The 27,999-nt window shown below is 49.3% G+C and overlaps 1 protein-coding gene across 8 annotated transcripts; it reads right to left on the bottom strand.

The window, feature by feature from the left end:
• Position 1: 1 nt before the first annotated feature.
• MLPH (melanophilin) lies at positions 2-27,994 on the bottom strand. Of its 8 annotated transcripts, none has more exons than XM_027678074.1 (17): positions 27,767-27,994; positions 23,709-23,930; positions 22,691-22,827; positions 21,353-21,391; positions 20,364-20,458; positions 19,550-19,678; positions 17,432-17,624; positions 16,040-16,200; positions 11,330-11,413; positions 9,307-9,498; positions 6,827-7,021; positions 4,777-4,932; positions 4,578-4,670; positions 4,303-4,368; positions 4,098-4,176; positions 2,439-2,536; positions 2-2,042 (listed from the first exon to the last, which is right to left on the bottom strand). In XM_027678074.1, exons 1-17 carry the CDS (start codon positions 27,874-27,876, stop codon positions 2,016-2,018), a joined length of 2,076 nt encoding a protein of 691 aa, XP_027533875.1. In that variant the 5' UTR covers positions 27,877-27,994; the 3' UTR covers positions 2-2,015. The 8 variants fall into 8 exon arrangements, with proteins under 8 accessions (XP_027533875.1, XP_027533876.1, XP_027533880.1 ...); XM_027678075.1 differs by having other exon boundaries at positions 4,098-4,155; positions 27,767-27,993; XM_027678079.1 differs by lacking the exon at positions 11,330-11,413 and having other exon boundaries at positions 4,098-4,155.
• Between the last annotated feature and the right edge of the window lie 5 nt (positions 27,995-27,999).

Here is a 27,999-nt window from a genome sequence, read left to right on the forward strand (position 1 = left end):
GGATAGTTCTGGACACAAAATTGGCTTTATTGCATGATTTAGTATACATATATAAAATCTCTAGACATAAAGATGGGTCAGAAAACCAGCAGAGAACAATGTGGATGACTACAGCCTGAACGATGCCTTAGTTTGCACTGCTGAAGCTCACCATGAGGATTTCTTTACAGGGTCAAGCGTGGAAGGACTTGAGTTATGGCTGAAACCAGACACAGCAAGAGATGGAGTTGGGGCAAAGGCTGAGCGAACCCTGACACCAGAAGGCTGGGTGCAAACCCCCCAGGTCTTGGTGGAGCTCCCTTCTGCCAGCAAGGAGCTGACGTGGCAGCACCAAGGCCAGCGGAGCAGCAAGAAATGTACCCAGTAATGCCCCGGTGTCTCGGAAAGTTTCTGCCATAGCAGAGATTTGCACTTACCCTTTTGAGCGTCAGGCCAGAAGGATTTAATTTTAAATTAAGAAACTGGTTTTGTTTCCATTTGGGAAGCCCAGACTATGGACTTGCAAGACTGCTCTGGGATGACCACAGGACCAATTTCTAGGCAGTTAGCAGTTTCTAGACAAAGCCAACGTATGTGTTACTTGCATGATAATTCATCCTACTGCTCATAATTAAAGTGGTTTTAGCTCAGATGCACAGGAATTGCCTAAAGGGTCCAGCCTGAGTGGCCATTGATGGGAAACTGTCAGCATTGGTCTGACATCCCCACTCTGGCTGTGAGCGATCCTCCCACATCATCCACTGTGGAAGGAGAGGGAGGGAGGGAAGGAGGGAGGTGGGGGCTATACAGGATAGGGACCAGCAGGTACCAAGCAAAAAAACTCTTCCAAAGTGACCTTAAGAGAAACCAACCCTCTTCCCATCCCAATACCCTGGCAATGGATATGGGGCCAGGCACTGATCCATGGGGTTTAATGGATGTGGGGAATTAAATATTGGAGGAAAACAAACATCTTGGAGCATCTGGGAGGGTGTTACCAATGCCACTGTCATCTGGCAGGAACCCAGGGCCACTGCAGCCCCCAAAGGTCATCACAGCTCCTCCAAAGGATGGGATGGTCCTGACAGATTCTACAATGCCATCATCAGGGACAGGGGACATGCTCATCCACAAAGGACATCTTGGCATGGGCTGACCCCTCTGCAGAGCAGAGAAGCACTCTGCTTGCTGGAGTTCTTCTATATGTCTTGCTGATATAACCTCACATGGAGAGGAGGTATCTTTGAGAGCTGGAAAAGCAAATCAATACTCAACAAGATCTCCGTCATTTCTTCCACCTTCCTTGCCAACACCTCCTGCAAGCCTTGCCTCACTCACATCCCCAGATGGTCACACTCACTTCAGGCACGGCGGCAAGGAGCCTCAGTGGGTGTTTGCGTGGCTTGGTGCAAAGATCTGTCAGCCAAGTGCTCACTGGGAGGGAACCAGCACTGCTCTCAACCTCCTTTGCTGCTCAGGGAAGGGAAGCAATGCTTCCAGGGACATGGCAGGGAGCTGGGACCAGCACTGTGATGCGAATCCCAGCACTGGGATTCCTGGGTCCCTGCTCTACCTGGGGTACCCCAGGGGCATCCTCCACCCCACTGTCAGTTCCTGTCCCTGCTCACCACCAGCCTGGAAAAGAGTAGGGACAGGCACTGACAGCTTTTGCCAAGTGAGGGCTGTGCCACTGCTCCTGGTCCCTGTGCTGAATGCCACGCTGACATCCAGCTCCCTCCTCTGGTCCCTTTGGTTGACCCAGTACCCAAGAGCTTCCCAAAGCCAGGGTCTCATGCCTGCATCCTCCCAGGGAAGCCCCTGGCCACATGAATGCACCCCAGTGCCTTGCTCCTCTCCCCAACAGCTCCCAGCAGGACCTCCTGCCCATGGCCTTTGGCTTCGTTTCTGTCCAGGGTTTCAGGGAGAGAAGGGCATAGGAGAAGGAGGAGAAAGTGTTGCGGGGAAGGCGGTGAGAGGCTTTGCGCTGAGGTCTTACATCATCACTGAAATGCGGTAGCAGGAAGGTTCCCCTCTCCTCAGGACAGGTGGGTCATCACAGGCTTCTGCAAGGCACAAGAAAGAGAAACCTCAGCTCACCACTGTGCCCATGCCCTGAGCCACCCCAGGTGACGAGGACAGCATGCTCCTTGTCCCCTCTAGCTGCCACTGCATGGAGCGAGGACCTGCCCCATCCCACGGACCATGCAGGCAGCAGGAATTCGAAGATGTACATCTTTTTTGGTCCCCCCACGCTGGGGCTCGTGACATCCCAGACCTCAGGGGGTGATGCCCAGGTGTGCCTGCCCACCAGTCAGCGTGGTGAGACCAATGCCGGGAGCTGGGCGCTCCACCGGCTTGAGGAGAGTGTGGGGAAGGACAGGTCCCTCTGTGAAAGCCCAGGGAGGTGGGTCCCACATGGAATCCAGGCCAGCAGCCCTTCTGGGTGGCTGGGTCTGTACCGCAAAGAGCCTCTCCACTCTCCTGTTCTTCCCGTTGGGGTTTCTCTGCGTCAGGGAACCACGGTAAACAGAGTTGCGGTCAAAGGAATCATCAAAACCTGTAGAGAACAAAGAGAGATGGGCAGCAGCTCTTCATCCTCCTCACCAGGGGTTTCAGTTACCCACCAAGTCACTTCGGGTTTACCAATCCCCTGCTGACTGTGGGTTTGGATGCATCATGGCACTTCCCTCTCCAGGAGGGTGATTGAAAGCCCTATGATAACAAGAAGACAAGAGTTGCTGCTACTCAGGTTTCCAGAGCACTGTGTGAGCTGGGTCAGCCTACCAGCAGTCAGGACCTCTGCTCTGGAAAGCTCTGCCTGCCTGCGAGGAGCTCTCACACCACCCAAGCCTACGACACTCTCTTGACCTACTAAGTCATCTCCTCTCCGTGACCAACTTCCACCAGCTGCACCTTTTTAGGCCCAACTTTTCAAGTCGTTGACCTGCAGGGAGGGCAGTCAGGAGGCCAAGTCACCCCATCACCCAGCCCAGGCAGAGGGGATTAGGTTTGCCTGGTGACGTCTGTCCCAATTGCACATCCCTCTATCTCCTCACAGGGCTGACGTGTCCCTCGAGCTGCCTTTATCTGCCTGTCCTTTGCAGGAAGGAGAGCAGATGACTCCTGAGCATGAGGACAAGGAACCTTTCCACCTACCAGCCTCAGCTTAGGAAACAGCACTGTTAATTGTCTGTGTGAATGGGGGAAATGCTATTTCACCTCTGCATTAAATGATCTTTTCCCCCTTCCCTCCCTTCATCTTCCATTATCTGGAAGGAGAGCTGCTCTTTCTGTCTTTAAGCTTGTGAGTGTGATAAGAGAGAAATAGAAAAGTAATTTCCTAATAAGTCTCGCTGATATTGGTCAGGATGAAACATTTCCAGTGATTGCTCCCCTACCACACAAGCTGCTGTTCCAAGTTTCAGAGTCTACTTTGAAGCTGCTGTTTGTTGTAACTGGGCCCTGAAGGGCCTCTTGCCCCCCACCAGAGACCAGTGGCTGAGGCAGGTGGGCAACAGGGTTGAGATTTATAGTCATAGAATGGTTTAGGTTGAAAGGAACCTGAAAGCCCATCTTGTTCCACCCGCCTGCCATTGGCAGGGACACCTTCCTCCAGCTAGACCAGGTTGCTACAAGCCCTTTCCAACCTGGCCTGGAACACTTCCAGGGGTGGGGCATACCGTCCAGGGAAGGATACATTCTCCAGGATGGCCAAGCAAGGAAGAAATTGCTGTCAGAAGTGATGATGGGCTTAGGCGAGGCTTTGAGATCTAACAGCCCACAGGATGCCAGAGATGAAGTAACGCAGATGCCTCCCTGAACTCGGGTGGCCAGAGCCCAGGCTGCAGAGACAGCCCTGGTTCTTGGAGGACTGACCCACCTCAGCTTGACCTCTGCTTTCCCGTCACTATCCCTGATCCTGCCAACTGCTGTCTCCTTTCCATGTTATCCATCACAGGTTTCCCCTGTGGCTGTCTGACTGGGAGGATGTGAGCACAGGGAAGGGGACCCCCATTGGAGACACACAGCTGGATGCAGAGAGAGGACCAAGCATCCCCCAAAGCCCAGTCCATCACCCACAGGTCCCCATCTCCCACAGGCAGAGCCATGCTCCTTACCTGCAATTTCCAGCGGACTATTGAACCTCCTCCTGAACCTCTGCAGTCCAGGCATTGCCTGCAAGGGAAGGGGAGCAGCCTGCTGTGGGAAAGGGGACGGAAGGGCAGAGGTCCCCACTGAGGCAACTGCTTTGAAAGCGGCAGTTGTCTCCAGGCTTAAAGCTGTGCCACATGCAAAGCCAGCACTGACTAAACACATACTCACTTTAATGTCATCCAAAGACTCCCCTGGACTGCTGCTGGCAGGACTGGGAGAGTGGAGGCAGGCAGCCTGCAGGCAGAGGAAGGGCAGAGGTTTCTTTGGGGGTGCAAGAGGAGGCAGACAGCTTGGTCTGCAGAGCCCCGGGCAGCAGGAAGAGAGCTGGGCACAGCTCAGCAAGCCAGGCAGCCCTTGGCAGCACCCAGAGGCAGCAGCAACAGCCCGGGGGAGCACGTACATCTCAGGGCTGGGACCTCATACCCACCATCCTTCATGCTCACCTGTCCACTTGACTTCTTCTTTGCCTTTTCCACTGACTTCACCGTCAGCCCCGCCGCAGACAGAGCCGCAATTCGGGATTCAATGTCTGATATCTTTAGAGGGAGGAAGAAAAACATACAGATGGTGGCTGGAGGATCCACCACTGGCTTTGTTTGCCATCACGGCCAGGCAAAGCACCTCTCAGAGCTAAGCCCTCACCTCGCTCTCTGCCTGCTGCACCTGAGCAGCAGCCGAGGCCACTTTGTCCTCCAGCTCTGACAGCTCTGAGTCGGTAGTGCCGCTGTGCTGAGCCCCTTCCTCAAGCTCCTTCAGGGTCTTCTCAAGCCTGTAGGTCTTTCCAGCAGTCAGATACACCTGAAATACAGGAAGAAGAAAACCTACATTGCAGAATCAACCTCCCTAGAGTTCTCCTCTCCTGGTGTGACTGCAGCCACAGATGCAACAGTTCCTGCCATTCTTTTTTGACTGTCTTCTTGCCTTGCAGCACAGACAGTACCAGTCAGCTCTGACATGGCTTTTCATCTCATTTCCTCTCTTCCCCAGGCTTTTAGAGAGCAATTACCAATGGGGTGAAGTGGTAAAAGGCTCAATGGGAACACAGGAAGCACCAAAACGCAGTGACCTGCTTGAGAAGCAGCAGCATCTTTATGCCATGTGCTCAGAGGGAGGGCAGGTACCTGCAAACGAGCTCAGGCTGCCACGTCCTGTGATGGCAGAGAGCTGGGAAGGAAATAGACTGACTTTTCATATCTTCTCAGTCTATTTTAAGGGTGTCTGTGCTGCTGGGTTGCCTGGGGGCATGGTCAGCCTGCACTGTCCTCCCTTTGCTTCATAGAGAAGAAGGGTAAAAGAATCTATCCCAATAAACCCACTGCCACTTGCCTCCTTTTGGGCTGTTACAAGGACAGAAGTCCAAGCAAAGCAGTTCAGGAAACATTAATATGTCGGTATGCAATCACATAAGATGATCCGATGGGTTTTGGTCACTGTTCTGCTGACTGATCCCAACATGTCACTATTGGTAATGCAATTCCTGCTCCTCCAGCCCTTTCTGCTTTACCTGGACTGGACATTATGCAAAACTGCCTGGCAGGAGCCCTCTGCATGCACTGAAGTACCAAGCATACACCCAAATCACAGCAGCATATGTCCCAGAGGTCCCACCCACCCCAGTGCAAACCCTAAAGCCATATACCACTTAACCTGTGAGTAATAGGGATTTGTTGTTGGCCCATCAGGCTCTCCCAGTGCCCTCCAAGGTAGGTGGCATGTCTTGGAGAGAAGAGAGTGGCCAGCCAGCTGTGACTCAGCCAGGATCCCCGAGGGAATGGCAGGATGACACACATCTCTCAGAGCCATTGTCTACCCATCCCTGTCCCGGCACTGACGGCAGCAGCACTAAGCCCAAAGTTCACATCCTTCCCAGCCCTATCCCCTCTCCTGGGAGCAGGGGAACCTCAAAACCTTCATGCATGCAACCCTCTTCCTCTGGGATGCTGTATTTGGCCAAAAACCATCCAGGTGTTGCAGCTCCCTGCTTTTATTTGCAGGCTTTCCCCAGTGAGAGGTGAGCCACAGCACATGTTATAAAACCCTGCTCCCCCATTGCAGGACATTTCCTACAGCAAAACCCGGCCACTCAGATGGAGATTCAACTCTTCTTTGAACCATTTCTTTGGAGCTTGGTGCATGGCACAGTGGATGCAATCCATTTCCCACAGGGAATCAATATATGTGGGTTTATAGCAGCTAAAAAAAGCTGTCAGTGCTTCACAGTGTCACACAAACCTAGCAGGGGATGATGCTCTAGATGTAGCCTTGTCACCTGCATGAGCCCATCAGCCCCAGGGACAGGCCAGCCTTAGCAAACAGGCAGGTCATGGTACCCTCAATGATGAAACACAGTGCTGGGAGGAACTGAAGAGAAATGGAACACAAGTCTTGCTGGAGCACGGGACTGCTGAAGTCCAGCAAAGCAATGCTGCTACAGCAAGTTGGGGACTGTGCTCACCTTCTCTCCCTGGCACTCACCCAGGGGAACCAGGAACCAAGGAAAGGGAACCCACAAGACAGAGCACCTGCTCTTGCTGTTGTATCACCATTGGACAAGACCAGACTCTTTAATCCCTCTGCTGACCATCCTTTTAGTGCTGACCTACCCACTAACCAGAAATCTGGGGGGGGAATTCCTCTACATTCCCACCCCCCGATGCCCACACTGCTCGCAGAAAGCTCTCGTGAACCTTACATTTTCCTCAAGCTCACGGTACGCTTCGGCCACCTCTTTCCCATCTCCCAGGCTGGGAAGCTGCCCTGCGGAGAGGGCACAGCCGCCGTTGCACTGGCTCTCTCCGTGCAACGACTCCCACACCGCTTCCTCCGTGGCGTTTATGGCTCTCAGCACTTTGGCCGTGATTTCACTCAAAGCCTGAGCCGACGACCTCTGCGAACGCCCAGCACAGCCAAAGCGGAGGGTGGGAGTGGGGAAAAAATAAGGACGTTATTTTAATGTGGTGTACAAAACGGCACAAGTTGGGGGTGAAGGGGGCATCAGACCTTCAGGAGCTGTAGATAGATGGAGGAGAGGTAATTAACGGGCTTACGCTGTTCCTGAAGGGCTCTCCACTGGAGACGGATGCGTGGCTAAAGCAGAGCTTTGATCTCAGCCTGTGCTTTCTGGAGGATGGCTGTGACAAAAGAAGTCATCTCGAAAGGCTTGGAAAAAAGGTTATCGAGGGATGTTTTGCTCGCTGGAAGCGGTGCCACCGGAGCTGTCTGACAGCACCTGGCCACCTGAAGGCCTCTTGGTTACTCAGCAGTTGGGATCTAATTGCAGCATATTGCTTTACACTTCAGCGGGCCCGAGCAGGGATGCAAATAACTCCTTGAGTTTGTGGCAAAAGAATAAAAACAACCAAACCTCATAAAATGATTGTATTGCCACACTGCCAGAACTTGAGACTAAAGTCCTCTCTTCCCTCCCCAAGGAGCACTGATGCCAATAATGCTCCTACGTGCTGTTGGCTTGATGAGGTGCTAAGCACATGTAAAAATGGGCTGAAGAAACTCATCATCTCTCTCTCAACTGATAATTCCCTAGAAACCAAGGAGATGGGGTTGATATAGGTGCTGGTGACAAAACAGTTGTGTTTACAACTGCACCTTATTACCAGGCAAGCTGTCCTGCAGAGAACCAGCTAACTCAGTCCAGATGATATTTTTATAATTTTATGGTGCCTTCACGGTACAATGGAGTTTTTTCACATTTTCCATTAGGATTGTGTGCTTTCATCACAGCGTTCTCCAGTTAGAAGATTTCCTCCTGACTGGAGGAGACTTAAACAAAAAACTCTCAAAACCCAAACCTGGCTCTGGTATAAGGGAAGTTGTTAAAAAACATCCATGCCAACACAGCCTTTAATCAAGGCTGGTCCAGCTACATCACTGCAGACATTTCTAACTCAATACTCCCCCCTGCTTCATAGCTGGGTTTGGGTGCAAAGAAAGTAGAAAATCTGAAGGATCCAGGCTTCATTTTATGAGAATCAAGAATCTTACACTGATACCATACAAACAACTGTCTGTTCAGGGTTTGAGCCTCTGCCTGCTGCACATCAGCAGCTCACACAGGAGTTAAGTTACCATTTATCTGCACTTAAATGGAAATGGTTATTAAAATGATGCACATCCTTCAATCTATGAGTAGTTAAGTCTGGCTGCAACAATCATCTAAAAGCAGCCTTCAGGAAAAAGGAGGCAGTGAAGGATGCTGTCGGGTAAGGATGCAGCACATAGCTGATCCAGTGGCACAGCAAATGGTACCCAAAACCACTAGGTTTTGCACTGGCTGAGGAACAAATGCACACTGAAAGGAGGTCTCATGGCACCACGAAAAAGTCATTGCAACCTCAGATGAAAGGAGCTTTACTGGAGAGGAGCGGCGTGGTACCCACTCGCTTCCTTTGCTGCGCTCGCCAGTGACGGATGTGTCGGAACAACACACGTGTTCATCCCTTCCACAGCCGAGGCAGAAGGGAAGGGATGAACAAATCAGCCTCTACAGACCCAACAGGGAATGCTGACCTCTCCATTTGTGCTAAGGGATCATCTTGGGAGGCACTGCACAACTGGAGACATTGCATAGACGTTGTGATCCCTCCGCCTCTCCCCGACCCACAGGTCACCCACCATATAGTAGGGGATAGGAGCCAGCACAGTGCTGTAAATACTGGTCTAGCAGAGTGGAAGAGGGATCAGGGATTTAGGGACTCAGGAGCACTGACAGGTGTGGAAAAGACATTTCAGGCTGTAGCAGGTGCCTGACAAAGGCTGCTGGTACTAAATCATCACCAAGCTCTTCTCCCACCCCAGGACTCTTCTCCATGATGATGTCCAGGTCCTGGGACAACTCTAAGTAGATGAGGAGGTTGTGTACCTCTTTGTGACAGGCAGTAGCCTCTAAGAGGCTTTACTTTTGACTCTTGGATGAGACTGGGAGAGCCTACAAAGAGAAAGGTCCAGATCCAACACCCTGGGACTTCCCAATCCCTTGACACTCTGTTAAAGCAGACAGCTGAGTCAGACACACCATGGCCCTGGGAGGCATCAAAGTGGAGGTGTGGGACAGAAGAAGAGTTCCATTATCATGGTGTAAAACCATAAACCACCGAGAGCAGAAGGAATCACAGATGCAGTCTGGAACTATACAGGTGGGAGGACACAGATTACCTTTTGAGCATCTCTGGCCATGTCATCGCTGGAGGAACTCATCTCTGGTTTCTTTGCTCTCTTCTTTTCTTCATGCTTCTCTTCTTCAGAAGAGACTTCTTTGTCACTGATGTTGCTGGCTAACTCCTCCAGCTTCCTCTTCAACTCCTCCTCCTCAGCATCGGGATCAGTTTGGGACTCTGGGGCTGTAGACTGAAGAAGCAGAAGAAGGGAGTTGTGTGACAGTCTCCTGTGGTGGACAACAGGACATTGCCTGGGTCCAGACACACTCACCAAGCAGAGGAGCTCGAGGAGTGGACAGATGGACTTTGCAACAAGAACTTTGAGCCCCTCTCCACATCCATATTCCCGAGGAGCAGTCAGACTGCCCAGGGGAGCAGCAGAGACCAGCTCCACTCTGGGGAATACAAGCCCTTGCTCTAAAGGTCCTTCATCCCCATTTTCTCCACACACAGAACATATTTATTTTGCCCTGTGGAAAACTGCCTTTCCCCCACCCTTAAAAAGGTATGCACTGGGGATCTGGGGCCAAAATTCACCATGTTTTCGTTAGGAACCATGGTGTGGCTGGTAGCTCTGAGGGCAGAGATCACAGCGACCCAAAGACATGGTCCACCAGGGTGAGGGAAGCAGCCATGGGAATTGCCACTCCCAGAGGTAGCTTTCAGAGCCTCTAGATAATCTTATTTGTGATGAGAAACCATGAAGCAAATTTTCCTGTAGGACAGATGGCTTATTTCCACCTGGCCCGGTTATTAGGTGCAATTCATGGTACCCGGAGAAGAATCCTATTAAACTCCCAGGCACTGGAAGAGATCTCCAGAAGTTCCTGAACTCACTGTCCCTTGCATTAAGATGGGAATACAATTACCTGCGTCATACCTGGTGGGTTTTTGTCTAAGCTGTTTTTAACAACCTCGAACAACAGCATCTGCAGCAGGCAATCTTTCTCCCAGGCAACCTATTCCAGGGCTCTGCTGTCCTTCCTACTGGAAATCTTCACTTAATACTGAACTCCAACCTGTCCCACAGCAGTCTAGACCCATTGCCTCTGCTCTGCTTTGCCCTAGATATGGGAATAAAGCATGGGAACCTGCCACGTGTACACCTCCTACTCCCTTGGTCAGGCTTCCTGACAGAAACACTGAATGATCACAAACATGGCCATCCCCCGTTACGAATTTTAGAAAAAAAAGGAGAAATTGCATTGTTTCATCTATGCCTAGAGGGGACCTCCCCGTAATTATCACCATCCATTCTACTGAGCTGTCAGCCACCAAAGCGGTGATGGGTTCACACAAAGGAAAAGAGCGCGTAGTCTAAAATTAGAAACCCAAAAATCAATGTTTAGCAGCCTAAGTATTCACAGATTCTACATTGTTGCTCAGCTTTAACTTCATTTAGATGTTTTCTTCCAAGTTTTATGGCATGGTAAGACGAGGGCAGCTCAGAAAGGATGCAGAAATCTTCCTTGACTCAGATCTCATAGACACAATAACCAGGTAATTTCCTCATAGGGACTAAACAAGTGTCCTGTGATTTCAAATGAGCTGTCACAGCTCTGTGGATGTACAGACACCCACTTAAAGAAACTCCTGAAATTAGCATTTCATAAAGCATCAGCCTGAAACCCAATTTTCCTTGTGCAGAAGGAGCAAGAACGGCACTGGCTTGCAAGGGGGCCTAAACGGGTTAAATTTGTCCTGCCATGCAATATTTTCCAAGGCATCACCTGGAACTAGAGAACAGCCTCCAAGGCCAAAACAGAGGACTAAACTCAAACAACCCAAGTCACTGTAGGACTTGGGGTCATGGTTCAGTGGTGGACTTGGCAGTGGTAGGTTAATGGTTGGACTCAGTGATCTTAGAGGTCTTTTCCAACCCAAATATTTCTATGATTTTGTCTATCCAGCTTTCTCCCTGCAATGCTGACTGCTTCAGGGAAGCCTCTCAATGACCAGGGGAGGGGCCCAGCACAACCCAAGCTCTCTCCTTGCAGAGCACCTTGGCTTTGCCCGGTTACCTTGTGAGAGTGCACCAGGATTTTTTCCTCCAAGCGGTTCAGAATGCGTTCGATTGCAGACATGCGAGTGTTGAGCTCATGAATCTAAAGGAAAGAAGAGAGAGAGAGAGAAAGAGAAAAGGAGCAGAGAACAGACCAGCCACCACCGCCAGGACAGTGAGAAAACAGCGTAACCAGTAGAAGAAAGCAAGCAGCAAGACACTACCACCGTGGACAGAGTTAAAAGACATTAAAAAACAATGTCTTAAAAAATAATATCTTTTAAATAGTGTCTTAAAAAATGTCAATAACTTCCAGGAGAGCAACCTCTCCTCAAATCTGGAAAACTCAAAGCGATGGTGAGTACCCAGCACATCACCATTACCACCAAAGCTTTGATGCAGTGAATATAAAACCCCATCACCAACAAAAGCATCAAGCTGTAATAAAGCCATCTATCTTGCCATCAAGCTGCCCCAAACTGAAGTCAACATCTGTTTTCACCTCCTAATAACATGTTTTTCAAGCTGTTATTACTCCATCAGCAGCCTGACAACATAGTGCTGGAAAGGAAGAGGGCAAAAATTTCCCATGAAAAATTCCAGGTAGAAAAACTAAACCTGAAAGTTTTCCCCACCACTCTGAAATTTTCTGATTTCCCAATGCATCGGTTTAACCAGATGGTCTCTTCTCCCTTACTCTTCCAACTATAAAAAGGGGCATGGAGAGAAGGGCAGAGAAGAAAAAGACGGACGAAGTCCTGAAAAATCAAAGAGAAGTTACATTCTGTGCTCAAGAACCAGGACAAACCTTTGTGGTGAGGGTGGATTTGGATTAGATATTAGCAAGAAATTCTTCCCTGTGAGGATAGTGAGGCCCTAGCACAGGCTGCCTCATCCCTGAAAGTGTTCAAGGCCAGGTTGGACAGGGCTTGGAGCAACTTGGGATAGTTGAAGGTGTCCCCGCCCATGGCAGTGGGATGGACTGAGATATTTTTAAGATCCATTCAAACCAACACAATTCTACAATCTATGATCATTGAAAACATTAAAGGAAATGCCTTTTTTCCATTTAAAATGGAAGTTTTGTTTTCTTTGGAAAAAAAAAAAAGTCTCTCTCCTTTGATCCAAACAAATAAAACACAAATGATGACAAATATTTCCCATTTTATGACACTACCAGTGCCTCACTGCTGTTCTGAGTGACTGCTGCCCATTCAAAGGGGAACAAGCAGCAAATGCAGTAAATAAATGTGGTAACAAAGAGATGCAAGGGCTTGGCTTTGTTTTTATAACACTTCCTACCTCTCTCTTAGCTTTTGTGCTTGATAGTGTTTTATTAATTAGTTCTTCACTACAGCTTGGAGCTATAACCTCTGCTTAAGGGAAGATGAATATAAAAGCCTGGCGCTGTGGAGAGCAGAGCGCTGTCATTGCCACCCCGAACTGAGAGCATCTCTGAGCAGCATTAAACCCAGGGGCAGGAAGCAATTCAATCCATTGCTAAGTGGTTTCTCAGTACTGGTTAAGGCCTGACTCCTGCATTGCTCCCGGTGACAATGAGAAGCCTGTGATGATCCATTAGCTTCAGAGATGGTGACGAACTGAGCACCAGCACTGCCCTGTCTCCATAAGGCAGAGGTTGGGAGAGATCAGAGCATAATGCAGGGACTGCTGTTGATGTTGATGGATATCTACCAGGGCAGGATCTGAAGAGCTTGTCTTCATTCTCCTTCCCAATCAAAGCTGGCTTTAATGTAGGGTGGGCACTCATTAGGGCAGGTCCCCATCAGGGACTGCATCATCCTGCACTGCTCTCTGCGTGACAAAGGCTGGCAAACTGTGCTCTGTATTAAAACACTTAATGTGAATATACTTAAACCACAGCCCATAAGGTGGACATCAGGAAATTTCTGCTTAATAGTTAACCTGAAACTAAGGAAATAGAAACCTGAAACATCAGGTAGAGGAAACAATTCCTTGCTGCTGGAGAGAGAGGACAGATTACTCTCGCAGAGGTGCTGCCTCCAGTCTCTCAAATACCCAAGACCTCTAACAGAAGCTTTGTGTAAAGAGGAGCCAGGCAGCATCAAAGCTTTGGGAATGCAGAACCACTGAGCTCCCTTGAGGTACAGCAGGATGGCTTTTGGGGAGAAACTTGGTAAATTGGAGCTATTCCTTGTGAATTGGTCCTGTCTTTTGACTTCTAAAAACCTGAAGGCAAAGACCTGCACAGTTACCAATTCAGGGTTTCTTTCATGTCTCATCAGGTTTAAGAGCTTTTCTAAATAGGTTTTGGAGGTTTTTTCTAAGTTTTGTTCTAGCACCTTCAGTTCCTGGAGTCACAGACCTAGGGAACAGACTCTGCTTTTGTTACTGGAAATTTAAGTTTCTTGTGTTTGGGACTGAACAGTGTATCCTCTCCAGAATTAATGAAAAAGCGGTTTTCAGATCAACCAGATTTTGACAAACTTGCTCTTAAAGTAGCTTTAGGACAGAGAGTTTTCATTCTGTCTCGTCAAAGAGCTGAGTTCTCCACCTTTTGAAATCTTCAGATGCCAACAAGGTGTCTAGCAGGAAAACACTGCATTTAAAGCCAGGCTATGGGATGCAATACAGGGTTAACAAACATGATTCCGGACTGTACACCTGCAGACCATCATCTTGAACTGCAAAGGGCACAGCCTCTGCGAGCTGCAGCACAGGGGGACCAGCTGTACTCAGCCATCCTCACTGTTCCCTGGGATGTCCCATCAGGACCTGGGTTACCCCAGAAGCTCTGATGATGGCTACATGACGTACCCTGGAAGTGCCTGTAAGCAACTCCACAGCCACCGCTTCACTGCTCTGATGTCAGGACAAGGGGATGGACACCTTTTCCCAACCTCTTCCAGCTCTGCCAATAGAACAGAGCTGTTCTAGCAGCAGCACCTAACACCAAAACCTGGGGGTTCTTGCCTTCGGTCTTCTTTGGGCTTGTACCTGGCCTCTCCTTGGCCAAAAGTGACATGTGAGCATCGTTCTGAAGTTAATGGTCCAGCACAGAGCCGGGTTTCTTCCTGTTGGGAGAATGGTTGCTAGCTGTAAACACATCAGCAGCACAAAGGGCAGGGAGGATAAGGAGCTATTTAAGCTAATGAACAATGCTGGCATAAGAGCAAATGGGGTTAAATTGGGAATGAGAAGAAGTCTGGTAACCATTAGGGTGACAAGGCTCCACACCAGCCTTCCTACTGGTGTGACAGAGCAAACCACAACACAGGCCGGACCGCCCTGAGGGGAGAGCTTGCCCAGCTCCTGGAGGAAGTCATCTGAGGCATTGGTAGGAATTTGGCCCCATTTCCCCCCTGCAAAGTCTGGTGCACATTTCATGCCTAACGTACCGTGGCCTCATTAAGGACACCCAGTCCAGGGCTCTCCTATTTACTGCTGACTGAAAAAGGAATGGCATTTACTAATTAAAGCATGTGCCCAGAGAAGTAAAAAAGGAAGGAAAGCTTTCCCTACACAGGCACATGAAGCGTGGTGCCGAGGGATGGTTGTGGTCACAGATCCCCCCAGTGGTTACCCAAAGAGGGGTCCTGGACACGCAAAATTACCAGCTGTGAGACTGGCAGCTGGCTTTCCCCGTGCATCTGTAGCCAAACACCACCCTGCATTTTGCTGCTCATGAGATCTGAGGAACGCTCACCACCACCCATTGGCAAAGGCAGCATCAGGAACAGCAGGTCTTTGCTTGGCAATTAAAACACAAGCTCACAGCCTGTTTGACACCTTCTTTAGCCCGTTTCCCCTATTACGATCATTCAGGAGAGGTACGTGACAGGTTGTCCTGACCCAGTCCTGCTGGGGCAGGAACACACTGCAAAGGAAGAGAAGAATCTTGGCGCTTATTAAATAACCCCCTCCAAACCTCTGTCTGATCATAAAGCACTGGCACATTCAATTGAACAAAGTCTTCTTGGGGACACAGAAAAACACAGGCAACTCACATATTAATTGGGACAAACTGGAAAATGAACAGCAATGAAGGCAGGTTTGTTACTGTGCTGGCAGCATAGGCAGACAGAAGCACCAACCAGTGCTTGATTTTCTCTTTGCTGTGACTGAAAAAGTGGAGAGGTAGGAAGTAGGACCTGGGACAGGAAGCACAGAGCTCCAGCATACTTCTGCATCATCCTAAAATGGCAGAGAAATGTCTGTTCTCCCTCATCTTAAAGAACGAAGGAGGCTTGAATGCGCCTTCCCAGGTGTCAGTCCTGCTTCCATTTCACAGCCACCTTGGCAGGTCCATCACAACACAGAAGGCAGGAAATCTCCTGGGTATTCATCTTGCTAGTGCAACAAAATTGTGACGTGACACCTCAATGAGTCAGTTCCTAGGTCATCCCACAGCCCCTCTGTATTGTTCTGGCAATGTCAAGTGGCTACACCACAGTTCCTGAGCTGAAGAGGAGGAGATATCTCAAGTCTACAGAGGTCTGCTCCTCTGGACCCACATGTTGGAAACAAGGGCATCAACCTATCCCTGTGCAGAAGGGGCAGCAGTTGTGTGGATATGTAGGGCACACCACCTTTTCTGCTCATGCTCCACATCCATCCTGTCCAGGAGACTGCTGTGGTTTCACCCCAGTTTGCCACTGCTGCTTCTCTTCTCCTCCAAAACCACCATGCAGCTCAGGGGTAACAAGAGGGACTTGGCCACAGAAGAGGCTCAAAAACTGTTTGATACCTGATTGCCAGAGTGACTGATGTTCTCCTGGGAGGAGGCTCTGTTCCGGCGTTTTATGTGATGGGGTGGGTAGGCAGGGAACTGGGCTCCCTTCACATCCTCATCAGAGGTGTCCATATCTGCGGAGTACCGGGACTGGGACGGCTCGTTCCAGGGGCCACCTTTGGAGAGAGAAGGCTTCAGCACAAAGGTACATGAGATTCACACCCTTGAGTTCCTTCCTGGACATTGGCCCCACCCTTAAGACAAGCAAATATGGAGGCACTTCTCCAGATCACACTTTCTATTCTTTGTCAGGAGATGCTTCTGCAAGAGGGACCAAGTTTCTGGATGACCACACTGGACCGGGCTGCAGCTCCACACACTGTGGCTGCACAGCTCCAGGCTCAGCAGGGCCCCACACCCTGCAGAGACAGTGTTGGGCACAAGGAGCATCATCACTGCTCCTATGCCCTGAACAGCCAGGCCCCTCACCAAAAAAACACTGTTACCTTCCCAATTTTGTGGGAGCCCAGGTTTGGACACTGCCCTTTGTGAGCTGCTGGAAAATGTTTAGGCTCAGGCTAGAGAGGTACCACTTTAGGATGGAGCATTTAAAAGGAGTGGAAGGGCTCCTTCACAAAGGAGAATTTCAAGAGACGAAAACAATGAGAGAAAACGGAATTAACAAGCCAGAGGACCGTGCTGCTACATCTTTCCAGCAGGACTTGGAGTAGGAATTTAAACAGCACATGGTAAGGTCTACCCAGCATTCCTTAATGCCCTGAAAACACAGCCCAGACACTGGAGACACAGAAGGGCACATTCTACATTTGCATGTGCACAAGCCAGTATCCAACACTCCTGGCTCTGCTATCACTGCAGGGAAAACAGAAGTAGTAAAAGGCAAATTCTGCCTCTTACAGGGTATTTATAGACTCGCAAAACCACAGATCATTTGGCCTACACGTGCACCCTGCCCAGCTAAAAGGATGTTACTTAGCAGTACCCAGTTCCTGCCTCGAGTTCTAGTCCAAGTCTCCTTAAAACTCAAAACTTTCTGCACCCACAAGATCCTTTGCCAAGATGTTGAACTCCTCTACCTCTGCCCACAGCAGGAAACACATCCTATTGTTTCTAGTAGTGTCCATTGATTGTATCTAGTTTCCACCCTGGAAGAGACCAGTAGGTATGAAAGGGATTGACATGCTAAGAATGATCCCCTTGGCTTTGTTGGGAACAAGACCAGCTCTTTACAACTAACTAACACAAGCACATTGTTTCATGAGAAAAAGCCTTTTAGTGTCTTTGAGGTTATTCAGAAAAAAAAAAAAAAGACATTTTCATTTGGTCCAACTCTTGCAGCCACTTGTCCCAGAAGGATACAAGAGGAGCCTGGACAGGGACACCTACCAGGTTTTGGATTTCTTTCCAGGCTCCTTCTCCGTGAGTTGACAGTGAGCCGAACCTGTGTGCTGAAGTGCTGCTCCGGAGGGCTCATGCCTGGTCCCTGTTCCTGCAGGACGTGATGGAAGACTAGATCTGCATCCGCGATCCTGGATTCCTGGGAGGCACCTTCAGCTGAGTTGGGGAAATCTGTGAAGGACTGAGAGATGAGGATGCTGTTGAGCAGCTGCCTGTGAAGACTCCACTTGAGAGATCCCACCTGCAGTGCTCTGGGGCCCCCAACACCAGAAGGACATGGAGCTGCTGGAGTGAGCCCAGAGGAGGCCACAGAGATGCTCCAAAGTCTGGAGCCTTTCTGCTCTGAAGACAGGCTGGGAGAGTTGGGGGTGTTCAGCCAGGAGAAGAGAAGGCTCCAGGGATACCTTAGAGCCCCTTCCAGTGCCTAAAGGGGCTCCAGGAGAACTGGAGGGGGACTTTGGACAAGGGCCTGGAGTGACAGGACAAAAGGGAATGGCTTCCCACTGCCAGAGGGCAGGGTTGGATGGGATATTGGGAAGAAACTCTTCCCTGTGAGGGTGGTGAGATCCTGGCACAGGTTGCTCAGAGAAGCTGTGGCTGCCCCATCCCTGGAAGTGTCCAAGGCTAGGTTGGACGGGGCTTGGAGCAACCTGGGATAGTGGAAGATGTTCCTGGCGATGGCAGGGGGTGGAACAAAATGGGCTTTAAGGTCCCTCAAATACAAACTTGTTGTGTCTCCTGACCTTCAGTAACATCTCTTCTCTTTATCCTTCATTATATGCATGAATTGACCTTTTATAATGCCAATTATATTTATATAAAATATAAAAATTCCTAACAATCCAATTTAAAGATTTTGCCTGGCTGCTGAACCCTGAGCAATACTTCCCATCACGGCCAGGGGGCACTGGTAATTTTTGCAAGCACTTAATTTTTACAAGCACAGAGTCCCTTCAGCCAGGGTGCAAAACCCTCTGGTCTTTTAAAACACCACCCCCTTCCTCTTATTCAAGCAACTACCACCTCAAATGATCTGCAATCAGTGAAACCGATTTGGATGGTCTCAACAGAGGCCAGCCCTCACGTTGAATTCTGCTGCATAAAGATGGGTTCAGATAAAGAAAGGAGGAATCTACTTATTTTTGCCAAATTCTAATCAATTTTTGTGGAATCGTGCAGATTTATTTTTTCTAAGCCTTTGTTACAGATCTCAGCAAATCCCACTTCTACCCATGAGGGAAGTTTAAAGTATCACACTATCATTAGAAGAAGCAGCTGTTTAGTGTTTTAAAAGTGCAATTTCAACAATAAAGGCAAGCAGGAGCAGCCCAAAAATCTTGACTGGAAGCCTCTCAGGCTGGAAGACCTTTTGTCATACCCAGAGATGCCCCGTCCGTGTTTCTCCCCAGACCTGGAAGGTAGGGATGGCTGAGCCCCAGCCCTCAGTGGGATCATGGGGTGCAGCTCACTGCAGTTCCCTGGTCTGGAGCTGCCTGTGAGTCTTGTTCCTGGTCAGGAGCTCCGGATACTAAGGCACACCTAAACTCCTCCAGTTTTTGTTCTCTCCATGTTTTTCCCTCTGGCTGGCCCTCACTCTGCAGGTACCATCCCTGCGGGATCCACCTCAACCTCACAAAGTTTGTGTTCCTCAAGAAGCTGCTGGCCAACTCTGTCCCCAGTGCCACAACATGGCAAAACCAGCCCCAAACTGGATGGGAACATGGAAGAAGAGTCTGATTTCATTTAATTCCTTGAGCACTGAGCCTTCAAGGGCTCACTGGAAACTAAGGTGTCCCATAGCCTTGGGACAACACAAGAAAACTGTTGTCTGCAGAGAGAAAGGAAATCTGCAGGGAAAAGGCCTGAGAACCTCTTGCTGTCTCATCTCATCCTCACTTGGATCAGATGCCCTACTCCTGACTTAGCCTGAGGCAAAGGACTTCAATGGAAGAAGAGATAGGAAGCAGGAGATGGGGAGCGAAGATTGGCACCATTGCCTCCCAACACCAGCTGAAGGAAATTTTGAGAGCTGGAGGAAGGGAGTAGCAGAGGTAGCAAAGAGTAGGGAGAAGAAAAGAAAGGAACCCCCCAGCACTTTCCCAGTACCTGGAAAGCATCCGGGCTGCTGGCTGCCGGAGAGAGCTGCGCAGACTGACGGCGAGACTGAGCAGAGTAATCTGAGTCCAGTTCAAAATCAAAGGGATGGACAGACAGCAGGCGCTTTGTCTTGCACATCTTAGCGTAGAAAGTGCAAGAAATGAAAATTCAGCATAAAACACAGTTGACCTTGCAGAAAGGGGGAGGGAGGGAGGGCCCTTTTCTCCTTAGTTTGCCTGAGTTTGCAGTGAGAATTTGAGTCTGACACTGTCGTGCTTGAAGGGAGCCAGGTACAGCATATGCTTACATTGAAGGCAAGGAAAAGAGGGTTCCTGGTCTCTACAGCCTCTACCTGAGGACTGTTGCCATAAGCAGACAGTGAGAAGCTCTGTCCTGGTTTATAAAGGCACTATGGGAAAGCTCAGCCAGGTTACAGCTGAGAGGGAGAGCCACGTGATGCTTTTCAGTCCTGAAGTATCTTCAGAGAAAGGATGCTGCAGGCAGATTTCTCTGGATACTTGGGAGGTCATCAGTAAAAAAAACAGGTGGTTCCTATTATGAAGGAGTTGGGACTTTTATATTAATTGTGGACATCCTTAGTATTAGGAGTGGGTCTTTTTTTTTCCAGAGCACAAGTATTTGTAGTGTTACTGACATGGCTGCTTTTACACAAACTGGGAAAAGATCTTGTCTTGGAGAAGGAAAACAGAGATAAAAGTCCAGTTTTGAAAGTGGCACAGAAAACCACCACCCCTGCCACCACCACCAAAGGCAGGCCAAGGACACAGAGTGAGGCAGTAGAGCTCCAGAACGAAACACTTACTCTGCTGTAGCGCTCTGCCTCAGCTCCACGAAGGGCATTGTCTTCATCATCACTGTCGTCCCCAGCATCACAGCTGGTGAGCAGCTGGCACTCACCTGGAGGGGAGACAACAGCAGTAGGTAAGTCCCCACCATGGTGGTCTCACCAATGTACCTGCAGATGAGGCCGTGCTTGTTATATGGGCTGAAATCCTCCAGGTTAGAAATACCTCCCTACATTTTTTTCTGCAGACAACCATTCTTAGCACTTGGTCTTGCAAAGGCTTGGCTGGCCTTTCATTGCTTCCCCTTCCAGATGTGCACTGTCACAGATGTGGAAGTGAAGGTGTACCTTCAGGAAGATGAAGGGCACCTGCACCACAGGGAGCACCCCGAGGTCCACCATGGTAACTCCAGTGTTTGAAGGCTCAGCCCAACATGTCTCTGCTTCTGCTATTTCTGATTCCCATCAGCCAGCTCCACTATTTATCAGTGACCCTTTGGTTTCTGGATGCCCCTCTCCATAGCCAGGTCACTGCCAAGCCCAGCAGTACGTTGGGAACAGCCCAAATGCCAGACCAAGTCTAAAGTCAAGGTAGGCAAAAAGCTGTTTCCTACATCAAATGGCAAGGTGTAGTGAATCTTTCCTGCAAGGGCTCCTAAGGAACACAACATGAAATCCCAAATTCCATGGGTTCCTTAAGAATATGGGCAGCTTTAAGTGTATGACATAGGTGGACATTGAGATGGTGAGTGTTTGCAAACTTTGAGTTTGGCATGTAACCAAAAGTCCTGTTGTATCCAAGTCTACCCTTGGACACCCCAGATGTACCACAGTGCAAAGAGTTGACCACTTCAGTCCACCTCCACTGCAGTGGACGAATGTTCTCCCTGGTCTGGCCACACCAAATCTCTCCCGAGTGCCCATAGCCAGGGGGCGTGAAGAGAAAAAGACACTGGAAACCTTGCTTGAACTGCCAGCCCCATGCTGCAATTCTCTTTTTTACTTACTGTTAATGTCTGGCAGGCTGTAAACTCTGTCATGAAGACCTAAATGAAAAGATAAAATAAAAATAAATAATCACATTTTCTCGGGTAGACAACAAGCCTCAGAGCCATGGATAACTGGACTTCTCATTCTCTAGCCATCATAAGAAACAATCATGAAAAAGATGATTTAGAGAGAACAAAACAGGCACTTGGAGACAGAGCTTGACTTTTAAAAGTCAAAGAGCTGATTGCCCCACTTCCAATTCCCTGGTGTTAATGAAGTAATAAACAACAAAATAATTTATTTTTGAAAAAGGCATCAGAATCTCAATTTAAAGTGACCTAAAACACTTAATCTCGTGCTTGGTCTGGTTTTCTCTCAGATTGTCCTTTTTGTGTGGTCCGATGCATTTTTTGATCAAATGCTGCATGAATTGTCTCTCAGTCCATTAATTTTATATTCCCTGCCACAACCCTCCATGCTTTTTCTGCTATTTCTGCCAAGAGTGGTCTGGATAAAAGAGTGATTGGACCAGTTGAATCAAGTCATGCCAATGGTATTTGTGCAAACTTTTCTGTGGCTCAAGACGGGAATAAAATCCACACTGGCTTACAAAGGCAATAGGCAAAGGAGTGTAGGAGCTGTATGCATGGCAACTAGCAGCTGGTCAGTAAATAGTTCTGTATTAACATTTATGCACTGTTGGACCAATATCAGAAATACTGATGACAGGTAACTCATTCATTTTGAGAAATTTTGTCCCTGCCAGGGAATCATCAGATTGTAAAAATCATTAGATCATAGGGAAAATAAATGGGTGCTGGCTTTATCCTGCAGTTAAACTAGTGTTAATTTCACAAACTCTGTGATGAAAAGAACAAAAACAAAGAAAAACAAGAGCTGCAAACTGCAGGACATGGAACTTTTAAAAATAAACGTGAGATATTAGGAACTTTTTTTTCATTGAAAGGGCAGTCAAACACTGGAACAGGCTCTTCAGGGAAGCGGTGGAATCACCATCTCTGGAAGTGTTCAAAAAACATATACTTATGGCATTTGGGGCCGTGGTTTAGTGGTAGGCTTGTCAGTGCTGGGATAATGGTTGGACTGGACGATCTAGAGGTCTTTTCCAACCTTAATGATCCTATATTCTCAAGTCTGTGGTAAAAACACTGAACAACATCTGCTCTGCATGTGAATGCACAAGTCTGAACCTCTGCTTCCTCCCCAGGATGTTTTGAACGTGGCACTCAAAGTGGCACCATCACTGATGCTCCTCCCTTGGTGCATCCCAATGCGGTGCCGCACAGATGCCCCACGCGCAGCAGGGCAGGGGAAACCCCAGTGCCTCTCCTCACCTAGAAATGCGGAGTTGACCCCCTGCCCTGGCTGCAGCCTGCCATAGAGGGACTGCAGCACTTTGGCACTTCCAAACCTCTTGAAACGGGATCGCACGTGTTCGTAGTACCACTCCAGGGACCCGACCTTCACGATCCTGCCCAAAGAGAGGATGCACATACATGAGCCAATCCAGCCACGCCCACGGTGAGCAGACCCTCACCCAGGAACTGCCTCTTAGCAAAAACACAGCATGTTTTTGAACCAGCATAAAAGGATGCTGAGTTTGGGCAACTCTTGTTGAGCCCCATCCCCAAGGCTTGCCTTGTCCCTCACAGCCTCCATCACAGCAGGCCAGTGACGAGTGGCATTCCTCAGGGGTTGATATTGGGACTGGCACTGTTTAACATGTATATCGGTGACATGGACAGTGGGATTGAGTGTACCCTCAGTTTGCTGATGACACCAAGCTGTGTGGTGCAGTTGATGTGCTGGAGGGAGGGGATGCCATCCAGAGAGACCTGGACGGGCGGGTGTGAACCTCAGCAAGATCAACAAGGCCAAGTGCAAGGTCCTGCACCTGGGTCGTGGCAAGCACAAATACAGGCTGGAACATCTCTTCTATGGAGACAGGCTGAAAGAGTTGGGGTTGTTCAGCCTGGAGGAGAGAAGGCGTTGGAGAGACCTTAGAGCACCTTCCAGTACCTAAAGAGGCTCCCAAAAGAGCTGGAGAGGGACTTTGGACAAGGGTCCAAAGTGATAGGACAAGAGGGAGTGGCTTCCCACTGCCAGAGGGCAGGGTTGGATTGGATATTGGAAAGGAATTCTTGGCTGTGAGGGTGGTGAGGCCCTGTCACAGGTTGCTCAGAGAAGCTGTGGCTGCCCCATCCCTGGAAGCGTCCAAGGCCAGGTTGGACGGGGCTTGGAGCAACCTGGGCTAGTGGAAGATGTCCCTGCCCATGGCGGGGGTGCAGAACTAGTTGGTCTTTATAGCCCCTTCCAACCCAAACCATTCCATGATTTCATGAGGAGCAGGACCTGGCGAGGCGGCAGGGATCACAGACCCAGCCTTGTTCCTTCTTGTTGTAGCGGCTGCAGTTCTTGCAGGTGTAGAAGTGGCAGTCCAGGCACTGCCTCTTGCTGTTCAGCAGGAACTTGAAGGGCTGGAGGCAGTGGACACAGTGAGTTTCATTGAGGTGGGACTGATTTGTCAAGAACTCTCTCTTGCTGCTCTCCTGGTCAATCTTGCATTTCAGCTCCCTGCAGAAAACACCCCAAAACACAGGAATTGTTTTTATTATAATTTCACTGCAAAGTCTAACATGGCAAACCCTGTTATGCCTCAATAATTTCAGAAACGATTTTCCAGGGAACATTCCGAGTCCTGCAGCTTGTGGAAAGAGCTGTAGGGCAAATCTAATAAACAATATCACGAGTTAAATAAGCTGAACAAAGAAGTGGGCACCAGGTTCAGGGCAGGTATCATCAGATACACTGGGATCTGCCACTGTTAAGTTTAATATTAGATTTGTTTGTGCCAAAACCTGTCCTGTTTGTTTCACAGGGTGTTGATCATAAATCCCAGAAATCTCAGGAGAGTGGCTCTTCTTGAACACTCTGGCTGCTTGCCAACCTGATACAATCTTTGGCCCTGGAGTCCAGCAGAGAATTAAAATCTTTCTGGAATTCTCAGTTAAAAAAAAAAAAAGAATTCTGGGATTAAAAAGGATTAAAAGGGGTTTTGATATAGTTCTTCAATGCTAAATTCAGCAGAGAATTTTATTAAGTGATGTGCAGTGAGGTTCTGGCTGTTCAGGGAATGCAGCAGGAGGAGTTGCTTGTGACAGTCCTGTGAAAGGCTGTCCAAGACGAGTGTTTTCCAAGAGTACCTTCTCCTGGCAATCTATCACTGCAGGCTTCCTTCAGTATCTGAACCTGGCTGCTAAAGCAGGTCCCCATGCAAGACAGTGCCTGCACGAGGCTGAACCCCCAGCAACAGCCCAGGCCTGAAATGCCTGCCAAGCTGCTGGGGGCCCAGTGTGCTGCCCAAAGGCTTTCTGTTTGCTCCCCGCACCACGCATCACCTCAGGTATGTTTGCCTTTGGGGCCATGGCTGAGAGGAAAATGTTTGACTTGTAGGGAAGGTCCTAGAAGGTTATTTTCTGCCTAGGCAGGATCAGGAAGCTGTATTTTCCAGAGCAGAAGTTAGCTTTGGCCAAAAACCTCAAGCCATCAGGTCTGGAGGATGCTTCATGATCACAGTGTGGACCACGAGGCTTTGGTGATGCTCCCCGTGCCGGCCGCTGGACCGACGCCGGGGTGACCACAGGAGGAGCCTTGCTGGCCACAGGAGCAGTGGTGTGACTGGCACTGGGAATGACAGGCATGTCAATCAAGCTAATCTCTGTTTAACCAAATCAGTTTGCACATTAGGGAGCAGCTCTTCTTTTTTTTCCCAAGGAAGACTTTTCTGGCCAGCTTACTGCCAGCACACTAGGCTGTGCTGTCACACAGCAGTGACACCAGCTTGCATTAACCAAGATGTAAAAAACAGTATAAAGACTGAACTGGGCATGTGGCTTTTTATAATCAGCCATTCACCATCCTTGCAGTGTTTCGAACAAGCCGGTGCAAATGTCCAGCAGTAAAGTTATATGTGGCTACGAAAACCAAACTCGCAAATAGAAAAACCCTGGGTTGGACTCAGTGCTCCTTTTCCACTCCCGTGCTAAGGCTGTTGCCAGCAGGATCTAGTCTTTTACTGGAACTGCTTTTTCTGGTTCCCAGAGACCGGTTGGATCCCTACACCTCTACTCCCTCACCCACCAGACCTGCCAAAGGAAGGACAAGTCTCAGCCAAACCAGTTTAGAAGCCGCAGGAACTGCATGCCTCTTGTCTCCTCTTGCTGGCAGGAGCACAAGCCAGCCCCTTCCCTGCTCTGCTCACGGCAGAATAAATAAATCCACAGCAATGGGATGCCAACTGCAGCAGGGCTGGTCCCACTGAGCTCCAGGAGAGACACAGGGAGCCATCCCTCCAAAACAGGGTTGTGGGAAGGGATGTTTATGTAAAGAATCATGGAGAGCCCCCACAAAATGGCCATTGTTTAATTTTTTGGGCAAAGCACTATCCTCACATGCCTGTGCAGTTTCTGGCCAGCAGAAGCCTTTGTCCGTTGTTGGTGAGTAGTTTCTGCCAAAAACAAAATACAGAGAAGCAGCAGAAAGGAAATAAAAAGACCAACATGGGGGGGGGTGTTGGGCAGGGGGAGACATTTCTTCAAGGCTTGCAGGTTGAGACAAGTCCAGTGAATAGAAAAGCAAATGAACAGAAAAGCAAATGGGGCTGGTCAGAGCACAGAGGGAAGGGTGAATGGATGCAGGGTCCCCCAGAGTGTCACATCATGTCCCAGCTTGTTACAGGCAGAAAATGCTCCTGTAGCTCCATGTCCAGCATGCAGGAATGTGGCAGACTTTCCCAGACTGATCGTCTGGTCTATAGCAGAAATTATTCAGAAATTACAGAAATTTCTGTAATTTAGAGTGTTAATGCCAGCCCTCCACAGGGCAGGATTAAACAAGAAAATAAAAATAAACAGAGGAAATTACACTTAGGAGGAGAGCTGAGTAGAAGTATTCTGAGACCTGAGATCTTCCCCCATCTTACATCTCCCATAGCGTGACACTCCATTTGGAAGCTTTCTGGGCATCAGAGAGGACCCACATAAGCCAGTCTGGCGCCAAGGTCAAGTAGGGAAGGAATTCACCTCGCCCAATTCTTTGCTGCAGGGCACAGCAATATGGGTCCCCACCTCCTCCCTCAAGGCAGAGCTCAGATCCATCACAAGGGAGACATTCACCCTTTCCAGGATGATAATTTTTTAAAATATCCCTGTCTAATCAGCTTCCTGCATTTCAGAGCTACCAGCAGAGGAAGGCAGTAGATGACGATACTGAATTATCTCTGCCTCCCACACAGGCTGTGGGGTTTTAGGCAAAAAAGTAATCAGGGCATTGAAAACTATATGACTGAGAGCTTCTCGTGGCTAATGGTGTAAATGGAGAAGCTCGCAGGACAGCAAGCTTTTGGGGGATGCAGATATCCCAAATGAAGATGATTCCCCACCTTTCCCTTTGGATCTGACAGAGGAACTAATGAGCTCCTGGTTCCCAGGGATTGTCATGGTATCAGCATCAGCCCCGGCTCACAAAGTTCAGGGCTAGGAGCGTCCAAGGGCTCGGTGGGAGGGCAGCACTGCCCAAACCCAGCCTGGGAGCATGGACTATCCCCTTGGGAAAATAACAAGAACTTGGCCAGACACTGAAGAGGGTCACTGCAGCTTCTTGAAATGTGTTAAGACATTATTAGATTCAATGACTGACATAGCTAATGAACAAGACCTAAACCCCCACAATTTCTCATGCTCAGAATTTAATCTCATCTTACAGAACATTTTTTAAACAGCACTTCTGGTCAAATGCCCTGTTTGTAAGAACTTAGAAGTTCTTGGAATTTGCTGTTCCTGTGATTTTCAATCTTTTCCCAGTCTGTGGGCCCCTAAAACTTTCCCAGGACTGCACAGCCCCCTGTATAGCATATTTAAGGCTACTACAGTAGGTTTACTACTCCTCTCAGTTATTTTTCCAGGATCCTTCAGGAGCCTATGGTCACCCAGGACTCACTGAACAACCCTCCTGCCCTAAACGCACGAGATCTATCACATGAAGCAAAAGCAAGGGAGCCAAATCCCATCCTCTGCTGCAAGATAAGGTCTTGCCTCGAGAGCCCCGCCAACCCCAAGCCCCACAAAGGCATTTCCTGGTATTTGTCCCCATAAACTGCCGCGGTGTCACCGATCCGCATCGCCGCCGATGGCACGGTGCCAGTTTGCACCTTTGCCACCCGAACGCGTCACCTTGCCGCTGATAACGTAATCTATCAACCGTGTTTGACTTGCACAGTCAGGTCCCGGCTGTTCCTCCTCGCCCACAGCCTCGGCACGTTGCTTTATCCCTACAACCCGCACGCTGCTTTATCCCTACGACCTGCAGCTGCGGCGCGCTGGAACCGCACGGAGCGCAGAGCCGATACTCACTCCAGCCGTTCCTCTTCTTTTTTCCGCAGATCAAAGTCCCGTTGAACGACTTCCCAAACATGTTTGGCTTCTTCGTCGGTTAGCTTGGAGAGGTCCAGCTTCCTCCCCATCTCGAAGCCGATCCCGTTACTCGCTACCCTGAGCGCTCGCTGTCCCGCACCCTGGGATGCTGACGGAGCGGGAAGAGCTCAGCCCCACCTCCGTGACTGCCCCGTATAAAGGGGCAGAGGCAG

This window comes from Neopelma chrysocephalum, unplaced genomic scaffold, assembly GCF_003984885.1.
Source record: "Neopelma chrysocephalum unplaced genomic scaffold, ASM398488v2 Primary Assembly neopelma1_44, whole genome shotgun sequence".
Lineage (NCBI taxonomy): Eukaryota > Metazoa > Chordata > Aves > Passeriformes > Pipridae > Neopelma > Neopelma chrysocephalum.